This window comes from Eulemur rufifrons, chromosome 5 (genome assembly GCF_041146395.1).
Source record: "Eulemur rufifrons isolate Redbay chromosome 5, OSU_ERuf_1, whole genome shotgun sequence".
Lineage (NCBI taxonomy): Eukaryota > Metazoa > Chordata > Mammalia > Primates > Lemuridae > Eulemur > Eulemur rufifrons.
Window position 1 is genome coordinate 42,421,160 of NC_090987.1, and position 12,148 is coordinate 42,433,307.

At 35.3% G+C, this 12,148-nt stretch overlaps 1 protein-coding gene across 1 annotated transcript in view; it reads left to right on the forward strand.

Annotated features, from left to right (window-relative positions):
• The window catches only part of ROCK1 (Rho associated coiled-coil containing protein kinase 1), a 140,303-nt gene that overhangs the window by 108,123 nt on the left and 20,032 nt on the right, over window positions 1-12,148 (forward strand). The window contains exons 19-22 of the mRNA XM_069468526.1: window positions 581-741; window positions 2,769-2,953; window positions 4,072-4,141; window positions 5,972-6,066. Coding sequence (XP_069324627.1) covers window positions 581-741; window positions 2,769-2,953; window positions 4,072-4,141; window positions 5,972-6,066 — 511 coding nt within the window. The remainder of the gene's footprint in view (window positions 1-580; window positions 742-2,768; window positions 2,954-4,071; window positions 4,142-5,971; window positions 6,067-12,148) is intronic.

The window sequence follows — 12,148 nt, forward strand, 5'->3', positions numbered from 1 at the left end:
TCACTCTTAATCTACTACAATCTGAATGTGTCACCTGAAAAGTTAACCTCTCAGAACCTTCATTATCGTGTCTCAGAAAAGGAACCTCAGTGTAGACTAATACCTCCTGGTAATAATTAAAAGAGATCTAATACTGTGGAAGCCTGTTCATCTGAGTTGCTTAGAGTTTCTACTATAGCTTGAAGCCTCTTGAAATTTCTGGAACAATGCAAGTTATAGAGTAAAATCACAAGCTTATTTTTCTGCTTTTGCCTGACCTACCTCCATTTTTCTGCTTTGTTACTCCACTGTCTTTCCAGCTATACATTTCACCTTCTGGTCTGAAAGTGTACTGAATAATCTCTTCGTATCATTGGGAAAGGCTGGATTTAGAAAATTTTATTTTATAACTCTCTACTTTAGAAATTCCTACTACGCAAATAATTCAAATAATGTGAGAACTTCTATAATTAATAGCTCTGCTAGAGTCCCAGGATAAAAACAGTAGCGACATTTGAAACCAATTTACAGCTCATGTAAACTGAAATATATTAAAGTGCTCTTTTTTTAAATGTATCTTTGTAACTTTTTGCTTTCACAGAGATGGAAAAAAAGCTGAAGGAAGAGAGAGAAGCTCGAGAGAAGGCTGAAAATAGGGTTGTTCAGATTGAGAAACAGTGTTCCATGCTAGATGTTGATCTGAAACAATCTCAGCAGAAGCTAGAGCATTTGACTGAAAATAAAGAAAGGATGGAGGATGAAGTAAGAAAAATAGTACTGAATTTGTTTATCTTTAAAAGAGAAACAATTATAAGTTATGAATGAAACTATTTATAATTTAAACACCATGGAGGAGATTTGAAATAACCCACATGTATCTATGTTCACTACTATATGATTATCCTAACACCTAGAATTTTCATCTTCAAATAGTTATTAAACACCCTGTACAGTCTATACTATTTTGCACTGTGACAGTACAATTGCATTGAAGTGTCATAGTTCCTCCCATGAAGAAACTGACCGTCTACTTTAAAAAAAACAACTCTTTATTATAAGGTGTCCTATAATCCCAGAGAAAGAGTATTGCTCTTAGATTTTAAAAAAAGTGTTAAACTGCAATCTTTACTGGCTTAGATTGATAGAAAGCATGGGGTACGCATTTATAAAACAGTTAATAAAAAGATAAAATGCCATTATATCTTGGTAGTTACTATATGTATTTTAAAAATTATTTCTAAGATTGAATGTAGAGAAGCCTTCACAAGGAGGGAGGGTAGGATGTTACCTAGATTTTAAAGGTTGAGTAAGACCTCAAAAGGTGATAATTTGAGACTCAGAGCTTGTCTTGGTGGAGGGAATATTATCAGTAAAGGTAGGTAAGAGTGGGTATTAAATGGGTAAGAAGATGGGTAAGTAAGGAACAAAAAAGAACTTAATCTGATCAGAGAAGAGACATGTTGAATACTCAAGGGAGAAACTTAGGGGTCAAAGTATGGATACTTTTTAAAACTTGCATGGGAACTATAGGTGAAAACATTGTTTTAGAGAAATTAGTCTGATAGTGGTATATAGAATGTACTGGAAAGAAGAGAGTTTAGAGATACCTGTTAGAAGCAGCATGCAAATTTCAATGTATGTTGACAATTTGAAAGATAATATTTGGTCATTTTAAAAACATAATTTTTGACTATCTGTGATTTGCCTGGCTCTGTGCTAGTTAGGGTTACTGAAGTGAATAAGATAAAGGTATGGTCCTGACTTTATTGGAACTGACAGCCAAGAGAGAAAGATAAAATAATAATTATAAGCATGACAAATAATTAAAAGGAAATACAGAATGCTATAGGAGAGTATGACTAATCGCATCGGGGAGGAGTTAAGAAAAGCTTTGCTAAGGGTATGACATTTAAGTTAAGAGCTAAAGAATGAATAGATAAAGAGGTAAAAACAGAAGGAACAGCTTATGCAAGAACTGTGAAGTGATGGAGAGTTTATTGGATTTGAGAATCTGAAGAATATGATCGAATTCTAGAGAATGGACAATGACAGGATTAGAGAAGTAGAAAGCAGATCATGAAGGGCATTGTAAACCATTGTAAGAACTTTGAGTTCATTGATCCCAATACCTAGTACACATTTGATAAATATTTGTTGAATTGAGTTAAATATACATTCAATTTGTTATGTAAGCTTTGGAGGGCTGTGGACTAGAGCACATAAACATTTATAAACGAACAAGTAAATTTAAATATCCCTTTGGAATGTCTCCCAAAAAAAGTGGCTCTTGATTTTTCCTTTTTTTTGTTTGAGACAAAGTCACCAGGGCTAGAGTGCAGTGGCACGTTACAACCTGAAACTCCTGGGCTGGGGCGATCCCCCTGCCCTAGCCTCCCAAGTAGCTGGGACTCCAGGCGAGTGCCACCAGCTAATTTTTTTCTATTTTTTAGTAGAGACAGGGGTCTGGCATCTTGCTCAGGCTGGTCTCAAACTCCTGACCTCAAGTTGCTTTTATGATTACTTTGTATGAACTCCAAAATTTCCGTGCTAGTTGGAGTAGAAAGAAACAAGATTATTTTTTTCTAAGTGATCTCATGTCTGAAATTTGGTAATCAATAGTAAATCTTCAGTAATAAACACATAGAATAATAGATACTCTTTAGAACACTAATGTTTTCTATTAGTATAATGAATTATAATGTACTTGTTATTTGAAGAGTATTCTTTCAAATAATGTCTAATAAATTATTAAAGCGATTTAAGATCCCAATTATTTTTGTCGTTCATAGGTTAAGAATCTAACCCTGCAACTGGAGCAGGAATCAAATAAGCGACTGTTGTTACAAAATGAATTGAAGACTCAAGCATTTGAGGCAGACAATTTAAAGGGTTTAGAAAAGCAGATGAAACAGGAAATAAATACTTTATTGGAAGCAAAGAGGTTATTAGAATTTGAGTTAGCTCAGCTTACAAAGTAAGTCTTGAAAATAACATTGTGATTTCTTTCTTTTTTGTATTCGGCAGTGGCTTATGTGTTTGATATTATATGTGTGTACAGATTTATGTACTTAGAGTTTGTGAAAGAAAGAAAAAAGAATTTAGAAATAAAAGAATTTGCTTGCAAAGAAGGTTTGCAAGGGAGTTCGGGCTTTGGAAAGACCAGCTCACTAAATAAAAAATACAAATATTTAAAGGGAGACAAAAAGGAGATTATCAAGGCTGCTGACTTGTTATGTTTTTAAGAGACTAAAATAAAATATGATGATGCTGTGTTTTGTTTCTTTGGTTCGTCTCAGAATGTAAAGTGTGTTTTTAATTTTTCCATTACTCTTGAGATATGATATGCCTGCTTACATGAAACGAATACAAAGCAAGGTGTCAGTATTGCTTTCAGAATTTGTACAAGGACATGTTTCAAAAACTTAATGTAAAAGATGGGTATATCTTATACCAAGTCATATGTTTTTATTTCCTCCAAATTTGTTTTTTAATACCTTCACTTGCCAACTTCATTTACAACCCAGTGATTCTTGGATAAAATTGTTAGTTTTGATTAAGTTGGATTCATATTGGTGAAATTCTTTTCCCCTTTTAGAGCTACCATTTTCACCAAGTAATGTTTTTTATATTTTTCTTTTCCCAAAATAACTTACTCATCATTCAGTGGACATTTGTTATCTACTTTATATCAACCAAATGCTCTTTTTTTTTTTGACATGCCTTTTTAGTTACTGAAAATACAAAGCTACTACTATCTAATTATGAAAGCCTAGTGGCTGCAAATAAATTATTAGTCCTTGAAAGTCTGTGTCTTTGGGTTGCATTGCGTTTCTCTGTCTTTTTGAGTTTGTTCTTCTCTCTGTGAGTTGTGTTTACGTGTGTATTAGATACATATTTATGTATGTGTCTTTACAGTCCTCTTCGTTTGTCAATTTATTGTTCTTTCTTTCCCTTCTTATTGAAGTATGTTTTTTAAAAACAAACATTATTTTAGTAAACCTTTTTTATTTTAGCAACTTTAACAAACTAAGAATAATATGAAGTCTAGTATAAACAGGAACATTTGTTTGCTATTTTTCCTTTTATCTGCAGACAATATAGAGGAAATGAAGGACAGATGCGAGAACTACAAGATCAACTTGAAGCTGAGCAATATTTCTCGGTAAGTGAGAATCATTTTTAACATATAGACTTTCAAAACCTGATGTAAAACAAAGTATTTAGATCCCTTTATGCCTACTGTGATTCTTTTTCAAATGACTCTGTTCGTCTTCTAATAAACATGGTGACTTTCTATTTTTTGTCTGTTTTCTTTCTTGGCTTATTAGGCCATCATTTATATATGTTTTTAAATTTTAAAAAAATTTTTGGTATTGTTGAAAAATCTTTCCCTGAGTGTATGTTAACCTTAACTATTCAAAGTGCATACATACCAATAACTTCTGCAGAGTGGTCTGTAGCATCCTATACACTCACTGTCCATATGCTTCCACACAGTAATCATCCAGTGCCTCAAGGTGTTTGGATGGATGTCAGATGCTTTTGATGGTTCCTATGGATTCTTGATTTGCCTCTAGAAAATAATACTGTATAAAACCTGGCCTCTTAGTTGATTGTTGATTGCTTGTGAGGATTTGGTTACATAGCGTTTAATTTGACAAGCTGTTAAGAACCAAATGTGAGATTTGTCTTTAATCTGAGTTTTCATATCAGATTATTTTTCTTTTTATTCCTTCATTGATTACTTACGTAAATTTCAGTATTTGAAGTGAAAGAGAAGAAATGAGAACCTGGGTCCTAAAGGCAAAATGGATTATTTAATTGTAGAAATTACAAATACTTAAACTGGAGCAAGTCTTTACTCTTTCTTCATTTGCATTTCCACAGAATTTATTTTTCGCCTAGAGAAGTGCTGTTTCTTAGAGAAATAATTAAGTGTACAGTATAAAAGTAGTTCTCCGCAGCTATTTGCTGCCCCTTCCTATTTTTTTCGTTATTATCTTTTAAACTAAAAAGAGTAGTTTAAAAAGACAAAGTAATAGACATCAGGACTGAAAGTTTACTCTACAATTTCAGCAGCTAATACAATATCAGTCTGACCTGTTAAATATTTGTTGACAGAGTTGGCAAAAACTTAGTGAATTTTGTAAGAAACATTGTTCTGTAATAAGTATATATTATTGATATGTTAACAGAATATTTGATAAATCTTGTGTATATTTCTTCTGTCTCTAAACCACCCACTCCATCCCACTTACCAAAAGGGAAGTGATTTTTTTAACATTGTTCATTTAAAGAATTGATTTAACTTTTAAATTAGTAGTATTGCCAAGTTTCTTTCTAATATTTTCCCAAATAATATAATTTATAATACATTTTATTAAGGTATAATTTCTATATAATAAATTATATTGGTACCTATTTTAAGATCAATAAGTTTTTATAAATGTGTACACCTGTGTGACCACCACTGCAATCAACATGTAAAACATTTCCTTCACCACAGAAAGTTCCCTTGTGCCCTTTTGAAATCAATCTTACCCACTCCGCTCTGTCCACAACAGTGACTAATAGGCTCTCTGTCACTATTGATTATTTTCACTTGTTATAGAATTTCATATACATGGAATCACACAGTATGTACTTTTTCTTTAGCATCTGGTTTCTTTGACTCAGCATATTTTTTAGATTTATCATGCTGTATTTATTAGTAGTTCATTCCTTTTTATTGCTAAGTAGTGTGGATATACCACAGTTTTTTAACCCATGTGTTGATGGATATCTGGGTTGTTTATAATTTGGACCTGCTGTGAATAATGCCATAATGAAAATTCATGTATAAGACTGTGTGTACATACATTTACAGTTGTCATGGGTAAATACTTGGGAATAGAAGTGTTTGGTCATATGTTAATTGTTTAACTTGATAAGAAACTGCCAAACCATTTTTTAACCCGCTATAAACAGTTATTTCTTATCATTTGTTTTGCAGACACTTTATAAAACCCAGGTAAAGGAACTTAAAGAAGAAATTGAAGAAAAAAACAGAGAAAATTTAAAGAAAATACAGGAACTGCAAAATGAAAAGTATGTCCATTTTACTTTAGAACAAGACTCAATACAACAGGCATTCTTAAGTTTAAAATAGTGAGTAGGCATGCCATTTTTCTGGTGGGAATGGTATATAGCACAATTTATTGAGCTAATTCAGAATAAATCAGACTAGGCTGAAATTTACCTTTATGGTGAAGAAACAATGCAATAAATCAACACTAGCAATGGCACAGAGATTCATTAAACTGTGTCAAAAAATTTGACAATTAATTGTTTTCAAGGGTCTTTCAATCCTCAATTTGTATGTAAATAATTTGTATATAAGTAATTTGTGTTGTATTCACAAATCATTATTTTTAAGTTAGACAAAGGTATATAAGGTCTTCCTCGTAGTATTATCATGTTGGTTAATTTTCATTAAATGTGTTTAGGGCCTTTGAAGGAGAAAACCTTATAAAGCTATTTAAATTTAACAACCTTGGCCGAGCGCGGTGGCTCATACCTGTAATCCTAGCACTCTGGGAGGCCAAGGCGGGTGATTTTTGAGCTCAGGAGTTCGAGACCAGCCTGAGCAAGAGCGAGACCCCATCTCTACTGAAAATAGAGAGAAATTATATGGACAACTAAAAATATATAGAGAAAAAATTAGCCGTGCATGGTGGTGCATGCCTGTAGTACCAGCTACTCGGGAGGCTAAGGCAGGAGGATCGCTTGATCCCAGGAGTTTGAGGTTGCTGTGAGCGAGGCTGACGCCACGGCACTCTAGCCTGGGCAACAAAGTAAGAAAGACTCTGTCTCAAAAAAAAAAAAAAAAAAAATTTAACAACCTCATTTTAGAGTTGAGCCGCCAGGCCCACAAAGATTGATACAGCTGGGCTAGATAGTGTTAAAAACAGACACTGGAATTAGTTTTCTGACATTGTTATTTGATCTTTTCATTTTACCACTTTTGAAAGAAATTTTAAAATTTTAGCTATTGATGCAAATACAGAAAACAGGAAAATAAACACAGTTTTATGAATTATATAACAGCTATCATTATAACTACCACCCGTGAACAAGGAAGAATCTTGCTTTGCCTACTGTATCCCACTTCCTAATTATGCTTTCTTTCCTCCTCACCATAAGAGTAATCACTATCCTGACATTTATTTGTTGAAAAACTAGATCTTTTGTCCTGTAGAGAGTCCCTCAGGTGTGATTTTGCTGATCTCATTTCCATAGTTAGTTGAACATTTCCCCCTTCTGTTTTCTGCAGATCAGTAGTTAAATTCAGAGTTGCTCTGTCCAATATGGTAGCCACTGGCCTCATGTAGTCATTTTAATTTAAATTTAAATTACATAAAATTAAAATTTTAATTCCTCAGATGCACTAACCATATTTCAGGTGCTCAATAGTCATATGTGGTTAGTGTCTACCATGTTGGATAGCACAGATACAGAACATTTCTATCATCGTAGAAAGTTTTATTTGACATTTCTGATCCTAGTGGCTTAATCAGATTCAAATTTCATTTGTAGAAGTGAAAAAACTACTTCATGTATAATCTTTTAATGTGTGGTTGCTTCTTTGAGTTGTTAATAGCCATTGACACTCAATGTCAGATCCTTAATGCCTAAGGTGTGGCAAAATGGAGATATTTCACTTTTATTGTTCTTTCTTCATTTTTTGTTGGAAAATAAAACTTTTATTTAAAAAGGCTGGAGTGCAGTAGTGCAATCATAGCTCACTGCAGCCTTGAACTCCCAAGCACAAGTGATCATTTCACCTCAGCCCCCTAGAACTACAGGCATACGCCCAGCTAATTTTTAGTTTTTGTAGAGACAGGGTCTTGCAGTGTTGCCCAGGCTGGTCTTGAACTCCTGACCTCAATCAATCCTCCTGCCTTGGCTTCCCAAAGTTCTGGGATTATAAGTGTGAGCCACTGCGCCCAGCCTTAAATTCATTTTTAATAGTTTTATAAGTAAATTTAGGTTAGACTTTTCACTGTTTAACTTTGTTGACTTGATTAAAAATTAAGTATAATACCTTGGTATTAATTGCATTTCTTTTGTGATTAAATTGCCTTTATCAAATTGATTAGATTGATCAAAATATTTAAGAAATACCTGGGAGGCTGGGCACGGTGGCTCACACCTATAATCCTAGCATTCTGGGAGGCCGAGGCTGGGGAGGATCGCTTGAAGTCAGGAGTTCGAGACCAACCTAAGCAAGAGCGAGACCCTGTCTCTACTAAAAATAGAAAAAATTAGCCCAGCAACCAAAAACAGAAACAAAAACTTAGCTGGGCGTGGTGGCAAGTGCCTGTAGTCCCAGGAGGCTGAGGCAGGAGGATTGCTTGAGCCCAGGAGGTTCAGGTTGCTGTGAGCTAGGCTGACGCCAAGGCATTCTAGCCTGGGCAACAGAGTGAGACCCTGTCTCAAAAAAAGAAACACCTGGGTGCAGTGGCTCGCACTTATAATCTCAGTATTTTTGGAGGCTGAGGTGGGAGGATCGCTTGATCCCAGGAGTTCGAGACCAGCCTGGGCAGCATTGTAGACCCCATCTCAGAAAAAAACAACCAAACAAAAAGGAAATATTTAAGGTACAAAATTGACAATAGTTTATTTTGGGGCTGTATAGTACCTTAAATTTTAGCATCACAACAGGTTTCAACATATTAATTTGGTGACCAAGTTTCAGAGCTAGATAACATACTTAATTGGAGTCTAAAGTAGACACAAAGCTACCTTGCCTGGTTATTCTCTGTGACAGTGGTCATGGTCTGTTGCCTACCATTTATGTAGTATTCACAGTGTAATATGTAATCCCAGGTTTGTGCAATTCACTGTGAGGAGGCACCCAATATACTCCATACTATATTGTTGTAAAATGTTGACCGAAAACTACTTGAAATGTGTGTATATTTGGCAGGAGGTGGGGGGACACTTGTGGACTCATTTGATCTTCCCCAGCAGCAAGTTGTAACCCCTACTCTAGGATCAGAAGACAAAAGGACTGAAGAAAGACCACTAGCTCCTGTACTTTTAAGGAATGGGAACAGAAAGGAAAAGTAAGAAGTCACCAATAATAAAAGAGAAAATCAGAGTAGGGTATCACAAAAGCTACAGGAGTAGAATATTTCAGAAAAGAAAGTAATTTAAAGTACCAAATATTCGAAAAGGTCAAGTAAAAAATAAGTTGCCCATCATATTTATATTTAAGGTTTTTCATTATCTTTGTGAGAATAGTTCCTAAGTAGAGATGAGAATACCAGATTAATGAGGATTGAGACATGAATGAGAAGGGTGGAACTAGAGACAGTATATCCAACAGCCTCACTGGCATTCTAACAGTTCCACAAACCATTCGCTTACTTTCCTGCCTCAAGGCCTTTGGACTTGGTCTTCCTTCTGCCTGGAATATTTTCCTCTAAATATCTACATGGCTTGTTCCTTCACCCTCTGTAGGTCTAGGTCATCATCTTAGAGAAGCCTTCCCTCAATACCCTTTCTAAAATTGCAAACATCCTCACCCCACCGCACTATCTTGCTACCCAGTTCATATATCCTTCAATGTTTTAGTTTTATTTATCTCTTCCTAATATGTTACAGAATTTGCTTACTTGTTTTATTTATTGTTTTTGTCTTTCCACTAGAACTTAAGCTTTATGGCAGAAGGAATTTTCAAATGTTTTGTTCTAGGCTCTAATTCATTGCTACACACTTGGTACCTAGAATTGTGCTTTCAACATTGTGTTGCTCTGCAAATATTTGTTAAATTTAAAAATTCAAAAGACTTGTCTGTTATGGCAAGGAGATACAACAGTAGCTGGAAGAGAATGTGAAGGAGAGCCTTTTATTTTTAATGATAGCATAAACTGGAACATATTTAAATGGGGCATGGGAAGGAAATCAGAATGGAAAGAGTTACACATCTGTTCATTCATTCATTCAAATAAATAGAATTTCTGAGCACTTTCTATGGGCCAGAAAATTTTAGCAGTGAATAAGAACAAAACCACAATTTATAGTCTTATAATCCATAGGAATATGGAATTATTAATAATTTTAATTTCTTGATGAGATTGGAGAATAAAGGTGAGAGATTGGCCTTAAATATTAGTAAAGACAAGTCTTTCATTATGGAGAGTTGTGAAGGAAGTTTGAATGAATGATCCTTCTCATTCTTCCTTGTTTTCTCTTACACAATTGCATAAGCAGGGATAGAAATGTATTGTGGGATAAAAAGGTTTTCTGGCATTGCAAAGTATAACTTAGATGCTTTTATCTGAATTTGATGAAAAGCAGTAACCCCAGACAAGAACAATGTCATGATCTGAAGCCCTGTATTATAATAGCTAGCAGAACCACTCCTAGCATTCATAGACTTCACATTGGTGGTATTGCCTATCTTTTCCTAATATACTAACTCCGCCCTTCTAAGACAACTATTTCACATCTCCTCTCTACTCAAATCTCTGTCTTTCCCTCCTTCTCATACGCATAATGGCCTTGTCTCCTAGAAGTCAGAAGAGAACATCTTTTCTCTCCCACCACCATAGCTATTAGCCTGTCTGCATCTGTACCTATAAACCCTGCCTTCCTTGTGATGATATAAATGAACAAAATGTGCTCTTATCTAATGCTGGCCTCTTGATCCCCATCCTTTTTTGTCTACTTAAGAATATGACTCGGCCGGGCGTGGTGGCTCACGCCTGTAATCCTAGCACTCTGGGAGGCCGAGGTGGGCGGATCGTTTGAGCTCAGGAGTTCGAGACCAGCCTGAGCAAGAGCGAGACCCCACCTCTACTAAAAATAGAAAGAAATTATATGGACAGCTAAAAATATATATAGAAAAAATTAGCCGGGCATGGTGGTGCATGCCTGTAATCCCAGCTACTCGGGAGGCTGAGACAGGAGGATCGCTTGAGCCCAGGAGTTTGAGGTTGCTGTGAGCGAGGCTGACGCCACGGCACTCACTCTAGCCTGGGCAACAGAGTGAGACTCTGTCTCAAAAAAAAAAAAAAAAAAAAAAAAAAAAGAATATGACTCCAGCAATTCTCTCAGTTTTATTAAATCATTTTTCCCTTTCTGTAGTCATTCTCATTGTTAAATAAACATACAGTTAGATATCTCCTTAAAAAATAACCCTCTTTTAACTGCATTATCCTCTTCCAGCCACTATCCTGTTTCTCTGCTTCCTTTTGTATAATACTTACTTGAAAAGTGACATATCAGGTCTCTTGTGTCCTCTTTTCCCATTCTCTCTTGAGCTTACTCCAGTCAGACTTTTGCATTCATCACTGTAACAAAACAACTCTTCTCAAGGTCACTGTGGTCTTCCTAATAGTTAAAGACAATAGGAAGTTTTAAGTCCTCACCTTACTTAACAGCAGCATTTGACATAGTTGATTACTCTCTCTTGACAATATTTCTTCACTTGGCTTCTGTGATACGGAACACTATTTTTCTTTTATTGAATTGGCTACTCTCTCTCAAGCTCCTTTGCTCCTTTTCCCTTCTCATTTCTGAGACCATTAGAGTTTGGAGGGCCCAAGGGATTACTCCCTCCTTGTTCTCATCCAGCCTCATGGCTTTAAATAGCATCAGAGTACAAGTACATACTCCCTTGAATTCCAGGCTTGTATATCCAGCTGTCTATTTAATATCTCTGCTTGAGTATTTAATAAGCATCCCATACTTAACAATCAGGACAAAAAAGTCCTGATTCCCTCACTTTGCCAGCTTGCTCTTCCCTGTCTTCCCCATTTCAGTAACTAGAAATTCTATTATTCCCAGTTGTTTAACTAAAAAATTCAGGGTCATCTTAGATTCTTCTTTTTTTTAAAAAACACTTTACATGCAATCTATCAACAAATTTTCCCAACTCTAACTAAAAATTATATGTAGAATCTGATCACTTCTTACCACTCGCACCATTTACTGACCTGGTCCAAACTGCCATCCTCTCCAATCTTTATCATTACAGTCGCCTGCTATGGTGCCCCTGCTTCTGCCAGTGTCCTCCTGCTGTCTGATCTTAGTACAGTAGCCAGAATGATCTTTTTCAAACATCAGAGTACTAGAATAAAAGCCAAAGTCCCTGTATTGTCTTAGAAAGTCTTACAATGTC